A 19,295-nucleotide genomic window follows, 5' to 3' on the forward strand; every position below is an offset into this window, starting at 1 on the left:
GCCTTACTTTATGTATAAAAACATTGTTATTTAAATGTTCTTCCAATTCTAAAATGTCTTTTGGGGGTTCCTGTGGGAAAAAAAAAAAGATTACTACAGATTTTCTCAGGCTTCTAAGGAACAAAGGATATCAAAGCAGTTTAGAAACACTGACTAATGATTTATGCAAGTAGACTGTTTTGTTATAATGCAATGTGAGTGTCCCAGGGGTGAGTAATAGCATCAGGCTAAACAGAGAGCCCTATCGCTCCCCTAATCAGAATATGGTCTGTAGCCACTGGAGCTGGCCAGCTCTGTCTCTGCCCTACTTTCCCTTTTGTGTCATCCAGAGCAGTCTGCTCCTCTCCCAGCGTGTCAACAAACATCTTCAGCAGGAGCGTGGATCCTGCAATACAAACTTCCCATTCTTGCCGTTGTGTCTCTAGATCTTTAAGCAACTAGGAAGGGTGAAGTTGTAAAGCTGGATGATAAAGAAGTGAGATTAAGAGAGTTGAAAGGAGATGTTTTAAAAACTGAATATCATTCCTGCACTTTAAATAAGAGACAGCAGTATTGGAGTTATTATCATCTTAAAACAACTCTCTAAACTGTAGCTGTGTGTCAAATATTATTATTAGAGAAAATTCTGAATCTGTTTTCATAGTAGATGCAGAAAGTGAAGGTTTTATAAAATACCAGGCGCATCACCCAGAGGTAACTCATTATGCATTTTAAAGAATATAGATTACTGTATGATAATGAAAATCAACTATAGATATCAGAAAAGAAAGGAGGAAAAAAATGTACAGTAGTAAGATGCAGGAGGTAATTTTTGAACTTAAAAAATTGAAAAGGAGGTAAATATGAACAAGATGAAGACAGTTACACTTAATCTTCAAATCTGTCTCTCTCTCATTACTAAATACTTAACTGACACAGAATAAAAAGCACTACTCAAAATGATTGATACTAGAAACTACAACAAGAAAGAGTGTACCATGTTGCTGAAAGGATACAGAGAAAACTGGCTGTGGCAAATAAACAGAGAGTCTTGTCACTGTGGTAAATAAGCAGAGAGTCTTTAGCCTTATGGACAAATACAGATCCACATGAATATACAAGAAGGCTACATATGGAAAAAGAAAACAAAAAGGGAAAAAAAAAGAAAAAAGAAAAAAAAACAAGAAGAAAAGATTTATTGGGAAACACAAGTAAAACAAAATCAGAAAACAATAAAAGATGAGGGTGACAAGACTAAAAAACACCAACAAGATTATGCACATATCTACCATTGCAATTATTAACATTAAAGTTCAAACACAGCTAAATATATGTTTCAAGAAAAAAAAAAAAAAGAATGAGCAAACCATTAAAAGGTAAGCAAGATATAAAAAGGACCACATGCAACCTGAGAAAGTAGATATGTGAACAAATATTGAAAAAGGAAGATGAAAACATTTCAGAAAATAAAAAAAAAAGATGTATCTTTTGGGATCAGTGGCATCTACAAATGTCTAACAAATATGTGAGCTGAGAGGCTGGCTTTAGCAGGCCCAATGGTGTACACAGCCTCATGCAGGAGAGCGAGAAGGAGAGGCAAGAGGCGGGGAGAATGGGAGGTGCAGAGGGGGCAGGGCAGAGACGAGCATGCCAGAAGGGTAATTACAGGGACTGAGAGAGGGTGGGTGCTGCAGAAGAAACAGCAACAGCAGACCAGCCAGTACTGACAAGAAAGAGCTCATTCACTTCTCAAAGGAAGGCAACGCTGAAGACAGACTGACCACCAAGGGAGAAGACGATTCGTCCTTCCTGCCAGGCAGCAGCAGATCCAGCCTGGGTGCCACTTCGGACTTCCTGCAGCTTTGCTTTATACCCAACACCTCTCCTGCTCTCTGCCCTGACCCAGCAGCACCATAAAAAAGGCCCTCTATGCCATGACTACTCCCCTCACCCCTTGTGACCCAACAGGGCCCTGGGCCTCTCAACACCAGCATTTGCCCCCCCGGAGACTCTGCTACTGGCTTAATGCCAGGGCCAGCAGGAGGCTTGCCTGGGAAGAGGTGTCACCTCAGCCTGGGACCACAAAGGGGGAGACAGAAGGGGAGGGGGCGACCCATGCTCAGCGCCCTTACGTCTTATGGCTGCTGCTAACCCTATTGCCAATGATCAGGAGCAGGGGGGAGCGCTCACGGCCCCAAGGCACGTTGCTGGCTCCTGCTCCACTGGGCGGCCACCAGCCCCAGGGCCATTTCTGCAAGGCTGCCCTCCAGCAAGGGACCGGCCATGCTCTCACCGCGTGCAGCGCTCAGCCATCCCTGCTCTCCGGCCTCTTCCTCTGCGCTTCTTGCCAGAGACGGTGCCTCGCTTCTGCGGAGCAGCGCCACTTGGCAGAGCTGGTCACGCTCCCAGGCAGAGAAGGCCAGGCAAAGCAGAACTGCCAGCACCTCTCCTGCTCTCTGCCCTAATGGCCTGGGCCTCTCAGCACCAGCATTTGCCCTCCCCCGGAGCCTCCGCTACGCCCCCCCACCGCTGCTTTCCTGACTCGGAACACAGAGAGAGGAAGAGAGAGACAGAAGTGGATGCAGGAAACCTTTATTGTGCCCAGCACGGCAGGAGAAGTGGACAGAGAGCAGGGGCAGGAGCCAGCGAGGCTGGCTGCGGCGTGTCGGGGGGGCAGAGGATCTTTTCCAGAGCGTGGCTTCTGGTTGCGCAAGCCCCGGCGGTGCGGCAGTGCGGCTCGGGAGGACTTGGCCCATGGGCCCCACAGGCCTTGAAGGGTCCTGCTCTTGCCGCAGAGAGCAGGAAGGGGGAAGGGAGAGGGGGAGAGCAGAGGGCAAACCGGGCACAAGGCCCTGGCTGTGGAGGAAATAGGATGCAGCAGAGGGCGGGAGAGGCCAAAGGGGCCGGCACTGCCGTTGCCCAGGCCTTGGCTGGGGCTGCAGATGCTCAGCGCTCCTCAGCACCCCGTGCCCACGAGGTCAGCCATGCGTCGGGGCAGCTGGCAGGGGGTGTGGGGCAGGGCCTGGCATTAGCAGGGCCCACAGGTGTCCCACAGCTTCTTGCTGTAGCGCGGCAAGAGGTAGGGGCTGCAGGCGGGAGAAGCATAGGGCCTGCCAAAGGTGCAGAGGCCCCCCGAGCCCTGGGTGGCCCCCGCGCCGTAGAGGCCCCCCAGCCCCAGGGAGCCCCCAAAGGCGGGTGCCCCGGAGGAGCCCACCACGGCTTGCTGGGGGAAGGAGCTGAGGATGGGGCCGGGGAAGGTGACGACGACAGGGGGTGGCTGGATGAAGGCCGTCGAGTCGGGGCACTGCCGCGCGCACAGCTCGTTGCAGCTCTCAGCGATGGGCTGGGGGATGGCGACGCTGGTTTTTGGCGGGCACAGGTCGTAGCAAGCCATCTTGCGGGACTGGACGGTGCTCTGCAAGAGGGCACAGAGTGCGATGCGAGGGAGCAGTAGAGGGCAGCTGCCCAGGCCGAGGCGTAGGGGCCAGGGGCAGGAGCCGGGGGAGGAGGAGAAGCGCTCGCAGACTTACCCTGTTCCCCAAGCAGAAGGTGGCCAGAGCAGTGCTTGCGAGAGCCCCGCACAGGCCGAGCTTTTATCCAGGCCCCGCCATTGCGCAGCGCCCGCTGGGCCAATGGGCAGAGGCGGCACTCCCTCCTGCCGAGGCCAGGCTGTCCTGCTCCTGCCCTCCCTGAGTCAGCATCCCCTGTCCGGACCAGCACAGGCCCCTTTGCTGGCTTCCCTCCCCTTTCCGCTTGGCGGGCCAAATGCGTGGTGCTGAGCAGGCAGTGCCCGAGAGGAGCGCCTTTGATTTGGCGTTTCGTCACCTCGCCCCTCTGGAGATAACAACTCCAGTGCGTACGTCATGGAGGCGCTGGCGTGTGGCTGCTTCTTGCCCAGCGCCGCGACCCCGCTCTGCCCTTGGGCTCTCCACAGCGGGCACGGGGCCGCCCCGAGACCAAGCCCCTGGGGAAGAGCTGTGGCACTCAGGGTGCTGGCAGCTCGCCTTTGTCACACTCCCTGCCCTCTTAGGCACGCAGGGGATGAGACGGCAGCGGGGCTAATTTGCCCATTAGGTGAGGGCTGGCGAGCGTCCGAGCGGGGTAATTGCAGGGGCTGAGGGAGCGGGTGGGGGCTGGTGAGGAACAGGCGTCAGCACAACAGCCCCGTGGCGTGCAGGGAGGAGTGCGGGGCTCGGCCACCATGGGCCACGTGCCCCCAGCGCGGCCAGCTCCTCCCCGCACTCGCCAGCCCCCATAAAAGCGTGGTCCTGGGCAAGCGCTGGCATCCGCTGCTCCTGCCTGGCTCTGCTCGGGAAAAGGGTGGGTGGTGGGGCCTCCTCGGGCAGGGTCCGGCGTGGGGCTCCCTGGCCACGGGAGCCCTGCCGGAGGCGCTGTGGGCAGAGGGGCTCTGTGGGGGCAGGCGAGGGCCGCGGGCACACGGGGAGCAGGTGTGGAGAGCCGGGGCGGGCTGAGGAGGGAGCCCCCTGGCTGGGGCATGGGCCCTGCTCTGCCAGGGCATCTCCTCACTCACAGCACCGGCCCTGGGGGCTTTGCATTGCAGGCTCAGCTCTCTCACACCAAGATGGCTTGCAACGACCTGTACCCGCCGAAAACCAGCGTCGCCGTCCCCCAGCCCATCGCTGAGAGCTGCAACGAGCTGTGCGCGCGGCAGTGCCCCGACTCGACGGCCTTCATCCAGCCACCCCCTGTCGTCGTCACCTTCCCCGGCCCCATCCTCAGCTCCTTCCCCCAGCAAGCCGTGGTGGGCTCCTCCGGGGCACCCGCCTTTGGGGGCTCCTTGGGGCTGGGGGGCCTCTACGGCGCGGGGGCCACCCAGGGCTCGGGGGGTCTCTGTACCTTTGGCAGGCCCTACGCCTCTCCCGCCTGCAGCCCCTACCTCTTGCCGCGCTACAGCAAGAAGCTCTGGGACACCTGTGGGCCCTGCTAAAGCCAGGCCCGTGCCACCTCTTCTCCTCCTCGTCCTTCCTCCTCCTCTTCACAGACATGTGACTCCTCCAGTGCTGCCCCCCAGGGCCCTTTCTTGGCCCTGTGCCGGCCACCGCCTGGGAGAAGCCTGAAGGAAGAACGCCTCTCTGGAAGCCCCAGGCACCACCTGCCTGTCTGGGCCTTGCTCGCGTCTCTGTGCTTGTGTCCTTTCCTGCCTTGACAATAAAGCAAGCCTGCATCCAATGCCTGCCTCTCTGCCTTTCCTTTCCAGGCCCCGCGGGGGCTCCAGGGCTCCCTCCCCCTGCACATGGCCCCTTCGATCTCCCAGCCCCCCGAAGAGCCGGGACGCCCTGGCAAAAGGCCCTGGCAGCCCTGACTCCCACACTGAGGGCTGCAGTCCATTTCCCAGGGCCCTGCCTGAAAGCAGCCTGCTCCCCGGCTCCAGCAGGGCTGCCTCCAGCCGCTCCATACAAGGTCCTGAAACAGAGGGGAACCCCGAGCGAGGATCAGCAGCACGCCAACTGCCGCCTCCACGCAGTGCGACCTGAACGAAGCCTAAGCCTAGTCCAAACCACTTCCCTGCCCAGCCCGTTCCTGGGCTTACACACTCCCTTAGCTGAAGAAAGAGCTTCTCCCTAAGAGCCAACCTGAACTTCTCCCAGGGCACCGTTCAGCTCTGAGCTTTTCCCTCACAGCCCAGCAGTGAGCAGAGCTTATCTTTAGCAGGCAATTTCTATACAATTAGCAGAGCTTGCAGTCAAACCAAACTTCTAGGAACCAGCTCGGCTTCCTTGTCATCTAGGATTCTTGCATTTCCTAGACAGATCAGTCACGCGGACCCTCTGCCAAATCCTTACTGAACACCACCACACCACCACCACAGGCTAGAGCCAGTCTTGACCGGAAAGAACTCACTCTACTCAAAGGAAGAAGACAACGCTGCAGGCAGCCCTGAGCACCGAGGGAGCAGAGGCTTCTTCCAGCCAGCCAGCCAGCCAGCCAGCCAGCAGCAGCAGCTCCAGCCTGAGTGCCACTTGGGGCTTGCTGCCGCTTCGTTTTATAGCCAGTGCTCCCTGAGCTGGGCCACTTCCCTCTTCCTTAACGGGCGTCACCACACCCAAGGATCCAACACGTGGGCTTTGTGCTAACACTGATGGGCTTAATCCCAAGGCCAGCAGGAGGCTTGCCTGGGAAGAGGTGTCACCTCAGCCTGGGGCCACAAAGGGGGAGACAGAAGGGGAGGGGGCGACCCATGCTCAGCGCCCTTACGTCTTATGGCTGCTGCTAACCCTATTGCCAATGATCAGGAGCAGGGGGGAGCGCTCACGGCCCCAAGGCACGTTGCTGGCTCCTGCTCCACTGGGCGGCCACCAGCCCCAGGGCCATTTCTGCAAGGCTGCCCTCCAGCAAGGGACCGGCCATGCTCTCACCGCGTGCAGCGCTCAGCCATCCCTGCTCTCCGGCCTCTTCCTCTGCGCTTCTTGCCAGAGACGGTGCCTCGCTTCTGCGGAGCAGCGCCACTTGGCAGAGCTGGTCACGCTCCCGGGCAGAGAAGGCCAGGCAAAGCAGAACTGCCAGCACCTCTCCTGCTCTCTGCCCTAATGGCCTGGGCCTCTCAGCACCAGCATTTGCCCTCCCCCGGAGCCTCCGCTACGCCCCCCCACCGCTGCTTTCCTGACTCGGAACACAGAGAGAGGAAGAGAGAGACAGAAGTGGATGCAGGAAACCTTTATTGTGCCCAGCACGGCAGGAGAAGTGGACAGAGAGCAGGGGCAGGAGCCAGCGAGGCTGGCTGCGGCGTGTCGGGGGGGCAGAGGATCTTTTCCAGAGCGTGGCTTCTGGTTGCGCAAGCCCCGGCGGTGCGGCAGTGCGGCTCGGGAGGACTTGGCCCATGGGCCCCACAGGCCTTGAAGGGTCCTGCTCTTGCCGCAGAGAGCAGGAAGGGGGAAGGGAGAGGGGGAGAGCAGAGGGCAAACCGGGCGCAAGGCCCTGGCTGTGGAGGAAATAGGATGCAGCAGAGGGCGGGAGAGGCCAAAGGGGCCGGCACTGCCGTTGCCCAGGCCTTGGCTGGGGCTGCAGATGCTCAGCGCTCCTCAGCACCCCGTGCCCACGAGGTCAGCCATGCGTCGGGGCAGCTGGCAGGGGGTGTGGGGCAGGGCCTGGCATTAGCAGGGCCCACAGGTGTCCCACAGCTTCTTGCTGTAGCGCGGCAAGAGGTAGGGGCTGCAGGCGGGAGAAGCATAGGGCCTGCCAAAGGTGCAGAGGCCCCCCGAGCCCTGGGTGGCCCCCGCGCCGTAGAGGCCCCCCAGCCCCAGGGAGCCCCCAAAGGCGGGTGCCCCGGAGGAGCCCACCACGGCTTGCTGGGGGAAGGAGCTGAGGATGGGGCCGGGGAAGGTGACGACGACAGGGGGTGGCTGGATGAAGGCCGTCGAGTCGGGGCACTGCCGCGCGCACAGCTCGTTACAGCTCTCAGCGATGGGCTGGGGGATGGCGACGCTGGTTTTCGGCGGGCACAGGTCGTAGCAAGCCATCTTGCGGGACTGGACGGTGCTCTGCAAGAGGGCACAGAGTGCGATGCGAGGGAGCAGTAGAGGGCAGCTGCCCAGGCCGAGGCGTAGGGGCCAGGGGCAGGAGCCGGGGGAGGAGGAGAAGCGCTCGCAGACTTACCCTGTTCCCCAAGCAGAAGGTGGCCAGAGCAGTGCTTGCGAGAGCCCCGCACAGGCCGAGCTTTTATCCAGGCCCCGCCATTGCGCAGCGCCCGCTGGGCCAATGGGCAGAGGCGGCACTCCCTCCTGCCGAGGCCAGGCTGTCCTGCTCCTGCCCTCCCTGAGTCAGCATCCCCTGTCCGGACCAGCACAGGCCCCTTTGCTGGCTTCCCTCCCCTTTCCGCTTGGCGGGCCAAATGCGTGGTGCTGAGCAGGCAGTGCCCGAGAGGAGCGCCTTTGATTTGGCGTTTCGTCACCTCGCCCCTCTGGAGATAACAACTCCAGTGCGTACGTCATGGAGGCGCTGGCGTGTGGCTGCTTCTTGCCCAGCGCCGCGACCCTGCGGCTCTGCCCTGGGGCTCTCCACAGCGGGCACGGGGCCGCCCCGAGACCAAGCCCCTGGGGAAGAGCTGTGGCACTCAGGGTGCTGGCAGCCCGCCTTTGTCACACTCCCTGCCCTCTTAGGCACGCAGGGGATGAGACGGCAGCGGGGCTAATTTGCCCATTAGGTGAGGGCTGGCGAGCGTCCGAGCGGGGTAATTGCAGGGGCTGAGGGAGCGGGTGGGGGCTGGTGAGGAACAGGCGTCAGCACAACAGCCCCGTGGCGTGCAGGGAGGAGTGCGGGGCTCGGCCACCATGGGCCACGTGCCCCCAGCGCGGCCAGCTCCTCCCCGCACTCGCCAGCCCCCATAAAAGCGTGGTCCTGGGCAAGCGCTGGCATCCGCTGCTCCTACCTGGCTCTGCTCGGGAAAAGGGTGGGTGGTGGGGCCTCCTCGGGCAGGGTCTGGCGTGGGGCTCCCTGGCCACGGGAGCCCTGCCGGAGGCGCTGTGGGCAGAGGGGCTCTGTGGGGGCAGGCGAGGGCCGCGGGCACACGGGGAGCAGGCGTGGAGAGCCGGGGCGGGCTGAGGAGGGAGCCCCCTGGCTGGGGCATGGGCCCTGCTCTGCCAGGGCATCTCCTCACTCACAGCACCGGCCCTGGGGGCTTTGCATTGCAGGCTCAGCTCTCTCACACCAAGATGGCTTGCAACGACCTGTACCCGCCGAAAACCAGCGTCGCCGTCCCCCAGCCCATCGCTGAGAGCTGCAACGAGCTGTGCGCGCGGCAGTGCCCCGACTCGACGGCCTTCATCCAGCCACCCCCTGTCGTCGTCACCTTCCCCGGCCCCATCCTCAGCTCCTTCCCCCAGCAAGCCGTGGTGGGCTCCTCCGGGGCACCCGCCTTTGGGGGCTCCTTGGGGCTGGGGGGCCTCTACGGCGCGGGGGCCACCCAGGGCTCGGGGGGTCTCTGTACCTTTGGCAGGCCCTACGCCTCTCCCGCCTGCAGCCCCTACCTCTTGCCGCGCTACAGCAAGAAGCTCTGGGACACCTGTGGGCCCTGCTAAAGCCAGGCCCGTGCCACCTCTTCTCCTCCTCGTCCTTCCTCCTCCTCTTCACAGACATGTGACTCCTCCAGTGCTGCCCCCCAGGGCCCTTTCTTGGCCCTGTGCCGGCCACCGCCTGGGAGAAGCCTGAAGGAAGAACGCCTCTCTGGAAGCCCCAGGCACCACCTGCCTGTCTGGGCCTTGCTCGCGTCTCTGTGCTTGTGTCCTTTCCTGCCTTGACAATAAAGCAAGCCTGCATCCAATGCCTGCCTCTCTGCCTTTCCTTTCCAGGCCCCGCGGGGGCTCCAGGGCTCCCTCCCCCTGCACATGGCCCCTTCGATCTCCCAGCCCCCCGAAGAGCCGGGACGCCCTGGCAAAAGGCCCTGGCAGCCCTGACTCCCACACTGAGGGCTGCAGTCCATTTCCCAGGGCCCTGCCTGAAAGCAGCCTGCTCCCCGGCTCCAGCAGGGCTGCCTCCAGCCGCTCCATACAAGGTCCTGAAACAGAGGGGAACCCCGAGCGAGGATCAGCAGCACGCCAACTGCCGCCTCCACGCAGTGCGACCTGAACGAAGCCTAAGCCTAGTCCAAACCACTTCCCTGCCCAGCCCGTTCCTGGGCTTACACACTCCCTTAGCTGAAGAAAGAGCTTCTCCCTAAGAGCCAACCTGAACTTCTCCCAGGGCACCGTTCAGCTCTGAGCTTTTCCCTCACAGCCCAGCAGTGAGCAGAGCTTATCTTTAGCAGGCAATTTCTATACAATTAGCAGAGCTTGCAGTCAAACCAAACTTCTAGGAACCAGCTCGGCTTCCTTGTCATCTAGGATTCTTGCATTTCCTAGACAGATCAGTCACGCGGACCCTCTGCCAAATCCTTACTGAACACCACCACACCACCACCACAGGCTAGAGCCAGTCTTGACCGGAAAGAACTCACTCTACTCAAAGGAAGAAGACAACGCTGCAGGCAGCCCTGAGCACCGAGGGAGCAGAGGCTTCTTCCAGCCAGCCAGCCAGCCAGCCAGCCAGCAGCAGCAGCTCCAGCCTGAGTGCCACTTGGGGCTTGCTGCCGCTTCGTTTTATAGCCAGTGCTCCCTGAGCTGGGCCACTTCCCTCTTCCTTAACGGGCGTCACCACACCCAAGGATCCAACACGTGGGCTTTGTGCTAACACTGATGGGCTTAATCCCAAGGCCAGCAGGAGGCTTGCCTGGGAAGAGGTGTCACCTCAGCCTGGGGCCACAAAAGGGGAGACAGAAGGGGAGGGGGCGACCCATGCTCAGCGCCCTTACGTCTTATGGCTGCTGCTAACCCTATTGCCAATGATCAGGAGCAGGGGGGAGCGCTCACGGCCCCAAGGCACGTTGCTGGCTCCTGCTCCACTGGGCGGCCACCAGCCCCAGGGCCATTTCTGCAAGGCTGCCCTCCAGCAAGGGACCGGCCATGCTCTCACCGCGTGCAGCGCTCAGCCATCCCTGCTCTCCGGCCTCTTCCTCTGCGCTTCTTGCCAGAGACGGTGCCTCGCTTCTGCGGAGCAGCGCCACTTGGCAGAGCTGGTCACGCTCCCGGGCAGAGAAGGCCAGGCAAAGCAGAACTGCCAGCACCACTCCTGCTCTCTGCCCTAATGGCCTGGGCCTCTCAGCACCAGCATTTGCCCTCCCCCGGAGCCTCCGCTACGCCCCCCCACCGCTGCTTTCCTGACTCGGAACACAGAGAGAGGAAGAGAGAGACAGAAGTGGATGCAGGAAACCTTTATTGTGCCCAGCACGGCAGGAGAAGTGGACAGAGAGCAGGGGCAGGAGCCAGCGAGGCTGGCTGCGGCGTGTCGGGGGGGCAGAGGATCTTTTCCAGAGCGTGGCTTCTGGTTGCGCAAGCCCCGGCGGTGCGGCAGTGCGGCTCGGGAGGACTTGGCCCATGGGCCCCACAGGCCTTGAAGGGTCCTGCTCTTGCCGCAGAGAGCAGGAAGGGGGAAGGGAGAGGGGGAGAGCAGAGGGCAAACCGGGCGCAAGGCCCTGGCTGTGGAGGAAATAGGATGCAGCAGAGGGCGGGAGAGGCCAAAGGGGCCGGCACTGCCGTTGCCCAGGCCTTGGCTGGGGCTGCAGATGCTCAGCGCTCCTCAGCACCCCGTGCCCACGAGGTCAGCCATGCGTCGGGGCAGCTGGCAGGGGGTGTGGGGCAGGGCCTGGCATTAGCAGGGCCCACAGGTGTCCCACAGCTTCTTGCTGTAGCGCGGCAAGAGGTAGGGGCTGCAGGCGGGAGAAGCATAGGGCCTGCCAAAGGTGCAGAGGCCCCCCGAGCCCTGGGTGGCCCCCGCGCCGTAGAGGCCCCCCAGCCCCAGGGAGCCCCCAAAGGCGGGTGCCCCGGAGGAGCCCACCACGGCTTGCTGGGGGAAGGAGCTGAGGATGGGGCCGGGGAAGGTGACGACGACAGGGGGTGGCTGGATGAAGGCCGTCGAGTCGGGGCACTGCCGCGCGCACAGCTCGTTACAGCTCTCAGCGATGGGCTGGGGGATGGCGACGCTGGTTTTCGGCGGGCACAGGTCGTAGCAAGCCATCTTGCGGGACTGGACGGTGCTCTGCAAGAGGGCACAGAGTGCGATGCGAGGGAGCAGTAGAGGGCAGCTGCCCAGGCCGAGGCGTAGGGGCCAGGGGCAGGAGCCGGGGGAGGAGGAGAAGCGCTCGCAGACTTACCCTGTTCCCCAAGCAGAAGGTGGCCAGAGCAGTGCTTGCGAGAGCCCCGCACAGGCCGAGCTTTTATCCAGGCCCCGCCATTGCGCAGCGCCCGCTGGGCCAATGGGCAGAGGCGGCACTCCCTCCTGCCGAGGCCAGGCTGTCCTGCTCCTGCCCTCCCTGAGTCAGCATCCCCTGTCCGGACCAGCACAGGCCCCTTTGCTGGCTTCCCTCCCCTTTCCGCTTGGCGGGCCAAATGCGTGGTGCTGAGCAGGCAGTGCCCGAGAGGAGCGCCTTTGATTTGGCGTTTCGTCACCTCGCCCCTCTGGAGATAACAACTCCAGTGCGTACGTCATGGAGGCGCTGGCGTGTGGCTGCTTCTTGCCCAGCGCCGCGACCCTGCGGCTCTGCCCTGGGGCTCTCCACAGCGGGCACGGGGCCGCCCCGAGACCAAGCCCCTGGGGAAGAGCTGTGGCACCCAGGGTGCTGGCAGCCCGCCTTTGTCACACTCCCTGCCCTCTTAGGCACGCAGGGGATGAGACGGCAGCGGGGCTAATTTGCCCATTAGGTGAGGGCTGGCGAGCGTCCGAGCGGGGTAATTGCAGGGGCTGAGGGAGCGGGTGGGGGCTGGTGAGGAACAGGCGTCAGCACAACAGCCCCGTGGCGTGCAGGGAGGAGTGCGGGGCTCGGCCACCATGGGCCACGTGCCCCCAGCGCGGCCAGCTCCTCCCCGCACTCGCCAGCCCCCATAAAAGCGTGGTCCTGGGCAAGCGCTGGCATCCGCTGCTCCTGCCTGGCTCTGCTCGGGAAAAGGGTGGGTGGTGGGGCCTCCTCGGGCAGGGTCCGGCGTGGGGCTCCCTGGCCACGGGAGCCCTGCCGGAGGCGCTGTGGGCAGAGGGGCTCTGTGGGGGCAGGCGAGGGCCGCGGGCACACGGGGAGCAGGCGTGGAGAGCCGGGGCGGGCTGAGGAGGGAGCCCCCTGGCTGGGGCATGGGCCCTGCTCTGCCAGGGCATCTCCTCACTCACAGCACCGGCCCTGGGGGCTTTGCATTGCAGGCTCAGCTCTCTCACACCAAGATGGCTTGCAACGACCTGTACCCGCCGAAAACCAGCGTCGCCGTCCCCCAGCCCATCGCTGAGAGCTGCAACGAGCTGTGCGCGCGGCAGTGCCCCGACTCGACGGCCTTCATCCAGCCACCCCCTGTCGTCGTCACCTTCCCCGGCCCCATCCTCAGCTCCTTCCCCCAGCAAGCCGTGGTGGGCTCCTCCGGGGCACCCGCCTTTGGGGGCTCCTTGGGGCTGGGGGGCCTCTACGGCGCGGGGGCCACCCAGGGCTCGGGGGGTCTCTGTACCTTTGGCAGGCCCTACGCCTCTCCCGCCTGCAGCCCCTACCTCTTGCCGCGCTACAGCAAGAAGCTCTGGGACACCTGTGGGCCCTGCTAAAGCCAGGCCCGTGCCACCTCTTCTCCTCCTCGTCCTTCCTCCTCCTCTTCACAGACATGTGACTCCTCCAGTGCTGCCCCCCAGGGCTCTTTCTTGGCCCTGTGCCGGCCACCGCCTGGGAGAAGCCTGAAGGAAGAACGCCTCTCTGGAAGCCCCAGGCACCACCTGCCTGTCTGGGCCTTGCTCGCGTCTCTGTGCTTGTGTCCTTTCCTGCCTTGACAATAAAGCAAGCCTGCATCCAGTGCCTGCCTCTCTGCCTTTCCTTTCCAGGCCCCGCGGGGGCTCCAGGGCTCCCTCCCCCTGCACATGGCCCCTTCGATCTCCCAGCCCCCCGAAGAGCCGGGACGCCCTGGCAAAAGGCCCTGGCAGCCCTGACTCCCACACTGAGGGCTGCAGTCCATTTCCCAGGGCCCTGCCTGAAAGCAGCCTGCTCCCCGGCTCCAGCAGGGCTGCCTCCAGCCGCTCCATACAAGGTCCTGAAACAGAGGGGAACCCCGAGCGAGGATCAGCAGCACGCCAACTGCCGCCTCCACGCAGTGCGACCTGAACGAAGCCTAAGCCTAGTCCAAACCACTTCCCTGCCCAGCCCGTTCCTGGGCTTACACACTCCCTTAGCTGAAGAAAGAGCTTCTCCCTAAGAGCCAACCTGAACTTCTCCCAGGGCACCGTTCAGCTCTGAGCTTTTCCCTCACAGCCCAGCAGTGAGCAGAGCTTATCTTTAGCAGGCAATTTCTATACAATTAGCAGAGCTTGCAGTCAAACCAAACTTCTAGGAACCAGCTCGGCTTCCTTGTCATCTAGGATTCTTGCATTTCCTAGACAGATCAGTCACGCGGACCCTCTGCCAAATCCTTACTGAACACCACCACACCACCACCACAGGCTAGAGCCAGTCTTGACCGGAAAGAACTCACTCTACTCAAAGGAAGAAGACAACGCTGCAGGCAGCCCTGAGCACCGAGGGAGCAGAGGCTTCTTCCAGCCAGCCAGCCAGCCAGCCAGCCAGCAGCAGCAGCTCCAGCCTGAGTGCCACTTGGGGCTTGCTGCCGCTTCGTTTTATAGCCAGTGCTCCCTGAGCTGGGCCACTTCCCTCTTCCTTAACGGGCGTCACCACACCCAAGGATCCAACACGTGGGCTTTGTGCTAACACTGATGGGCTTAATCCCAAGGCCAGCAGGAGGCTTGCCTGGGAAGAGGTGTCACCTCAGCCTGGGGCCACAAAGGGGGAGACAGAAGGGGAGGGGGCGACCCATGCTCAGCGCCCTTACGTCTTATGGCTGCTGCTAACCCTATTGCCAATGATCAGGAGCAGGGGGGAGCGCTCACGGCCCCAAGGCACGTTGCTGGCTCCTGCTCCACTGGGCGGCCACCAGCCCCAGGGCCATTTCTGCAAGGCTGCCCTCCAGCAAGGGACCGGCCATGCTCTCACCGCGTGCAGCGCTCAGCCATCCCTGCTCTCCGGCCTCTTCCTCTGCGCTTCTTGCCAGAGACGGTGCCTCGCTTCTGCGGAGCAGCGCCACTTGGCAGAGCTGGTCACGCTCCCGGGCAGAGAAGGCCAGGCAAAGCAGAACTGCCAGCACCTCTCCTGCTCTCTGCCCTAATGGCCTGGGCCTCTCAGCACCAGCATTTGCCCTCCCCCGGAGCCTCCGCTACGCCCCCCCACCGCTGCTTTCCTGACTCGGAACACAGAGAGAGGAAGAGAGAGACAGAAGTGGATGCAGGAAACCTTTATTGTGCCCAGCACGGCAGGAGAAGTGGACAGAGAGCAGGGGCAGGAGCCAGCGAGGCTGGCTGCGGCGTGTCGGGGGGGCAGAGGATCTTTTCCAGAGCGTGGCTTCTGGTTGCGCAAGCCCCGGCGGTGCGGCAGTGCGGCTCGGGAGGACTTGGCCCATGGGCCCCACAGGCCTTGAAGGGTCCTGCTCTTGCCGCAGAGAGCAGGAAGGGGGAAGGGAGAGGGGGAGAGCAGAGGGCAAACCGGGCGCAAGGCCCTGGCTGTGGAGGAAATAGGATGCAGCAGAGGGCGGGAGAGGCCAAAGGGGCCGGCACTGCCGTTGCCCAGGCCTTGGCTGGGGCTGCAGATGCTCAGCGCTCCTCAGCACCCCGTGCCCACGAGGTCAGCCATGCGTCGGGGCAGCTGGCAGGGGGTGTGGGGCAGGGCCTGGCATTAGCAGGGCCCACAGGTGTCCCACAGCTTCTTGCTGTAGCGCGGCAAGAGGTAGGGGCTGCAGGCGGGAGAAGCATAGGGCCTGCCAAAGGTGCAGAGGCCCCCCGAGCCCTGGGTGGCCCCCGCGCCGTAGAGGCCCCCCAGCCCCAGGGAGCCCCCAAAGGCGGGTGCCCCGGAGGAGCCCACCACGGCTTGCTGGGGGAAGGAGCTGAGGATGGGGCCGGGGAAGGTGACGACGACAGGGGGTGGCTGGATGAAGGCCGTCGAGTCGGGGCACTGCCGCGCGCACAGCTCGTTACAGCTCTCAGCGATGGGCTGGGGGATGGCGACGCTGGTTTTCGGCGGGCACAGGTCGTAGCAAGCCATCTTGCGGGACTGGACGGTGCTCTGCAAGAGGGCACAGAGTGCGATGCGAGGGAGCAGTAGAGGGCAGCTGCCCAGGCCGAGGCGTAGGGGCCAGGGGCAGGAGCCGGGGGAGGAGGAGAAGCGCTCGCAGACTTACCCTGTTCCCCAAGCAGAAGGTGGCCAGAGCAGTGCTTGCGAGAGCCCCGCACAGGCCGAGCTTTTATCCAGGCCCCGCCATTGCGCAGCGCCCGCTGGGCCAATGGGCAGAGGCGGCACTCCCTCCTGCCGAGGCCAGGCTGTCCTGCTCCTGCCCTCCCTGAGTCAGCATCCCCTGTCCGGACCAGCACAGGCCCCTTTGCTGGCTTCCCTCCCCTTTCCGCTTGGCGGGCCAAATGCGTGGTGCTGAGCAGGCAGTGCCCGAGAGGAGCGCCTTTGATTTGGCGTTTCGTCACCTCGCCCCTCTGGAGATAACAACTCCAGTGCGTACGTCATGGAGGCGCTGGCGTGTGGCTGCTTCTTGCCCAGCGCCGCGACCCTGCGGCTCTGCCCTGGGGCTCTCCACAGCGGGCACGGGGCCGCCCCGAGACCAAGCCCCTGGGGAAGAGCTGTGGCACTCAGGGTGCTGGCAGCCCGCCTTTGTCACACTCCCTGCCCTCTTAGGCACGCAGGGGATGAGACGGCAGCGGGGCTAATTTGCCCATTAGGTGAGGGCTGGCGAGCGTCCGAGCGGGGTAATTGCAGGGGCTGAGGGAGCGGGTGGGGGCTGGTGAGGAACAGGCGTCAGCACAACAGCCCCGTGGCGTGCAGGGAGGAGTGCGGGGCTCGGCCACCATGGGCCACGTGCCCCCAGCGCGGCCAGCTCCTCCCCGCACTCGCCAGCCCCCATAAAAGCGTGGTCCTGGGCAAGCGCTGGCATCCGCTGCTCCTACCTGGCTCTGCTCGGGAAAAGGGTGGGTGGTGGGGCCTCCTCGGGCAGGGTCTGGCGTGGGGCTCCCTGGCCACGGGAGCCCTGCCGGAGGCGCTGTGGGCAGAGGGGCTCTGTGGGGGCAGGCGAGGGCCGCGGGCACACGGGGAGCAGGCGTGGAGAGCCGGGGCGGGCTGAGGAGGGAGCCCCCTGGCTGGGGCATGGGCCCTGCTCTGCCAGGGCATCTCCTCACTCACAGCACCGGCCCTGGGGGCTTTGCATTGCAGGCTCAGCTCTCTCACACCAAGATGGCTTGCAACGACCTGTACCCGCCGAAAACCAGCGTCGCCGTCCCCCAGCCCATCGCTGAGAGCTGCAACGAGCTGTGCGCGCGGCAGTGCCCCGACTCGACGGCCTTCATCCAGCCACCCCCTGTCGTCGTCACCTTCCCCGGCCCCATCCTCAGCTCCTTCCCCCAGCAAGCCGTGGTGGGCTCCTCCGGGGCACCCGCCTTTGGGGGCTCCTTGGGGCTGGGGGGCCTCTACGGCGCGGGGGCCACCCAGGGCTCGGGGGGTCTCTGTACCTTTGGCAGGCCCTACGCCTCTCCCGCCTGCAGCCCCTACCTCTTGCCGCGCTACAGCAAGAAGCTCTGGGACACCTGTGGGCCCTGCTAAAGCCAGGCCCGTGCCACCTCTTCTCCTCCTCGTCCTTCCTCCTCCTCTTCACAGACATGTGACTCCTCCAGTGCTGCCCCCCAGGGCCCTTTCTTGGCCCTGTGCCGGCCACCGCCTGGGAGAAGCCTGAAGGAAGAACGCCTCTCTGGAAGCCCCAGGCACCACCTGCCTGTCTGGGCCTTGCTCGCGTCTCTGTGCTTGTGTCCTTTCCTGCCTTGACAATAAAGCAAGCCTGCATCCAATGCCTGCCTCTCTGCCTTTCCTTTCCAGGCCCCGCGGGGGCTCCAGGGCTCCCTCCCCCTGCACATGGCCCCTTCGATCTCCCAGCCCCCCGAAGAGCCGGGACGCCCTGGCAAAAGGCCCTGGCAGCCCTGACTCCCACACTGAGGGCTGCAGTCCATTTCCCAGGGCCCTGCCTGAAAGCAGCCTGCTCCCCGGCTCCAGCAGGGCTGCCTCCAGCCGCTCCATACAAGGTCCTGAAACAGAGGGGAACCCCGAGCGAGGATCAGCAGCACGCCAACTGCCGCCTCCACGCAGTGCGACCTGAACGAAGCCTAAGCCTAGTCCAAACCACTTCCCTGCCCAGCCCGTTCCTGGGCTTACACACTCCCTTAGCTGAAGAAAGAGCTTCTCCCTAAGAGCCAACCTGAACTTCTCCCAGGGCACCGTTCAGCTCTGAGCTTTTCCCTCACAGCCCAGCAGTGAGCAGAGCTTATCTTTAGCAGGCAATTTCTATACAATTAGCAGAGCTTGCAGTCAAACCAAACTTCTAGGAACCAGCTCGGCTTCCTTGTCATCTAGGATTCTTGCATTTCCTAGACAGATCAGTCACGCGGACCCTCTGCCAAATCCTTACTGAACACCACCACACCACCACCACAGGCTAGAGCCAGTCTTGACCGGAAAGAACTCACTCTACTCAAAGGAAGAAGACAACGCTGCAGGCAGCCCTGAGCACCGAGGGAGCAGAGGCTTCTTCCAGCCAGCCAGCCAGCCAGCCAGCCAGCAGCAGCAGCTCCAGCCTGAGTGCCACTTGGGGCTTGCTGCCGCTTCGTTTTATAGCCAGTGCTCCCTGAGCTGGGCCACTTCCCTCTTCCTTAACGGGCGTCACCACACCCAAGGATCCAACACGTGGGCTTTGTGCTAACACTGATGGGCTTAATCCCAAGGCCAGCAGGAGGCTTGCCTGGGAAGAGGTGTCACCTCAGCCTGGGGCCACAAAAGGGGAGACAGAAGGGGAGGGGGCGACCCATGCTCAGCGCCCTTACGTCTTATGGCTGCTGCTAACCCTATTGCCAATGATCAGGAGCAGGGGGGAGCGCTCACGGCCCCAAGGCACGTTGCTGGCTCCTGCTCCACTGGGCGGCCACCAGCCCCAGGGCCATTTCTGCAAGGCTGCCCTCCAGCAAGGGACCGGCCATGCTCTCACCGCGTGCAGCGCTCAGCCATCCCTGCTCTCCGGCCTCTTCCTCTGCGCTTCTTGCCAGAGACGGTGCCTCGCTTCTGCGGAGCAGCGCCACTTGGCAGAGCTGGTCACGCTCCCGGGCAGAGAAGGCCAGGCAAAGCAGAACTGCCAGCACCACTCCTGCTCTCTGCCCTAATGGCCTGGGCCTCTCAGCACCAGCATTTGCCCTCCCCCGGAGCCTCCGCTACGCCCCCCCACCGCTGCTTTCCTGACTCGGAACACAGAGAGAGGAAGAGAGAGACAGAAGTGGATGCAGGAAACCTTTATTGTGCCCAGCACGGCAGGAGAAGTGGACAGAGAGCAGGGGCAGGAGCCAGCGAGGCTGGCTGCGGCGTGTCGGGGGGGCAGAGGATCTTTTCCAGAGCGTGGCTTCTGGTTGCGCAAGCCCCGGCGGTGCGGCAGTGCGGCTCGGGAGGACTTGGCCCATGGGCCCCACAGGCCTTGAAGGGTCCTGCTCTTGCCGCAGAGAGCAGGAAGGGGGAAGGGAGAGGGGGAGAGCAGAGGGCAAACCGGGCGCAAGGCCCTGGCTGTGGAGGAAATAGGATGCAGCAGAGGGCGGGAGAGGCCAAAGGGGCCGGCACTGCCGTTGCCCAGGCCTTGGCTGGGGCTGCAGATGCTCAGCGCTCCTCAGCACCCCGTGCC

General features: G+C 63.0%; 8 protein-coding genes across 8 annotated transcripts; 4 read left to right on the forward strand and 4 right to left on the reverse strand.

Moving 5' to 3' along the window:
* Window positions 1-1,552: 1,552 nt before the first annotated feature.
* On the reverse strand, window positions 1,553-3,377 carry LOC310887500 (feather keratin 4-like). The gene has a single exon (XM_083813488.1). The coding sequence runs from the start codon at window positions 3,371-3,373 to the stop codon at window positions 3,008-3,010; it is 366 nt and encodes a 121-aa protein (XP_083669614.1). The 5' UTR covers window positions 3,374-3,377; the 3' UTR covers window positions 1,553-3,007.
* Window positions 3,378-4,474: 1,097 nt separating this feature from the next.
* On the forward strand, window positions 4,475-5,169 carry LOC310887453 (feather keratin 4-like; the record flags this gene model as incomplete). Its single annotated transcript, XM_083813438.1, has 1 exon — window positions 4,475-5,169. The coding sequence occupies one exon, from the start codon at window positions 4,475-4,477 to the stop codon at window positions 4,925-4,927; it is 453 nt and encodes a 150-aa protein (XP_083669564.1). The 3' UTR covers window positions 4,928-5,169.
* Window positions 5,170-5,308: 139 nt separating this feature from the next.
* On the reverse strand, window positions 5,309-7,462 carry LOC310887496 (feather keratin 4-like). Its single transcript, XM_083813484.1, has one exon. It carries the CDS (start codon window positions 7,455-7,457, stop codon window positions 7,092-7,094), a length of 366 nt encoding a protein of 121 aa, XP_083669610.1. The 5' UTR covers window positions 7,458-7,462; the 3' UTR covers window positions 5,309-7,091.
* Window positions 7,463-8,561: 1,099 nt separating this feature from the next.
* LOC310887455 (feather keratin 4-like) lies at window positions 8,562-9,256 on the forward strand (the record flags this gene model as incomplete). The annotated part of the gene is made up of 1 exon (XM_083813440.1): window positions 8,562-9,256. One exon carries the CDS (start codon window positions 8,562-8,564, stop codon window positions 9,012-9,014), a length of 453 nt encoding a protein of 150 aa, XP_083669566.1. The 3' UTR covers window positions 9,015-9,256.
* Window positions 9,257-9,395: 139 nt separating this feature from the next.
* Window positions 9,396-11,549, reverse strand: LOC310887498 (feather keratin 4-like). Its single transcript, XM_083813486.1, has one exon. It carries the CDS (start codon window positions 11,542-11,544, stop codon window positions 11,179-11,181), a length of 366 nt encoding a protein of 121 aa, XP_083669612.1. The 5' UTR covers window positions 11,545-11,549; the 3' UTR covers window positions 9,396-11,178.
* Window positions 11,550-12,648: 1,099 nt separating this feature from the next.
* LOC310887454 (feather keratin 4-like) lies at window positions 12,649-13,115 on the forward strand (the record flags this gene model as incomplete). Its single annotated transcript, XM_083813439.1, has 1 exon — window positions 12,649-13,115. One exon carries the CDS (start codon window positions 12,649-12,651, stop codon window positions 13,099-13,101), a length of 453 nt encoding a protein of 150 aa, XP_083669565.1. The 3' UTR covers window positions 13,102-13,115.
* Window positions 13,116-15,263: 2,148 nt separating this feature from the next.
* LOC310887497 (feather keratin 4-like) lies at window positions 15,264-15,636 on the reverse strand. The gene has a single exon (XM_083813485.1). The coding sequence runs from the start codon at window positions 15,629-15,631 to the stop codon at window positions 15,266-15,268; it is 366 nt and encodes a 121-aa protein (XP_083669611.1). The 5' UTR covers window positions 15,632-15,636; the 3' UTR covers window positions 15,264-15,265.
* Window positions 15,637-16,735: 1,099 nt separating this feature from the next.
* LOC310887456 (feather keratin 4-like) lies at window positions 16,736-17,430 on the forward strand (the record flags this gene model as incomplete). The annotated part of the gene is made up of 1 exon (XM_083813441.1): window positions 16,736-17,430. The coding sequence occupies one exon, from the start codon at window positions 16,736-16,738 to the stop codon at window positions 17,186-17,188; it is 453 nt and encodes a 150-aa protein (XP_083669567.1). The 3' UTR covers window positions 17,189-17,430.
* Window positions 17,431-19,295: the final 1,865 nt, after the last annotated feature.

This window comes from Anser anser (assembly GCF_964211835.1).
Source record: "Anser anser genome assembly, chromosome: 28".
NCBI lineage: Eukaryota > Metazoa > Chordata > Aves > Anseriformes > Anatidae > Anser > Anser anser.

Bases quoted from the DNA above. Each gene is read 5' to 3' on its own strand.
- LOC310887497 (XM_083813485.1), bottom strand. From the start codon at position 15,631: ATGGCTTGCTACGACCTGTGCCCGCCGAAAACCAGCGTCGCCATCCCC.
- LOC310887500 (XM_083813488.1), bottom strand. From the start codon at position 3,373: ATGGCTTGCTACGACCTGTGCCCGCCAAAAACCAGCGTCGCCATCCCC.
- LOC310887496 (XM_083813484.1), bottom strand. From the start codon at position 7,457: ATGGCTTGCTACGACCTGTGCCCGCCGAAAACCAGCGTCGCCATCCCC.
- LOC310887498 (XM_083813486.1), bottom strand. From the start codon at position 11,544: ATGGCTTGCTACGACCTGTGCCCGCCGAAAACCAGCGTCGCCATCCCC.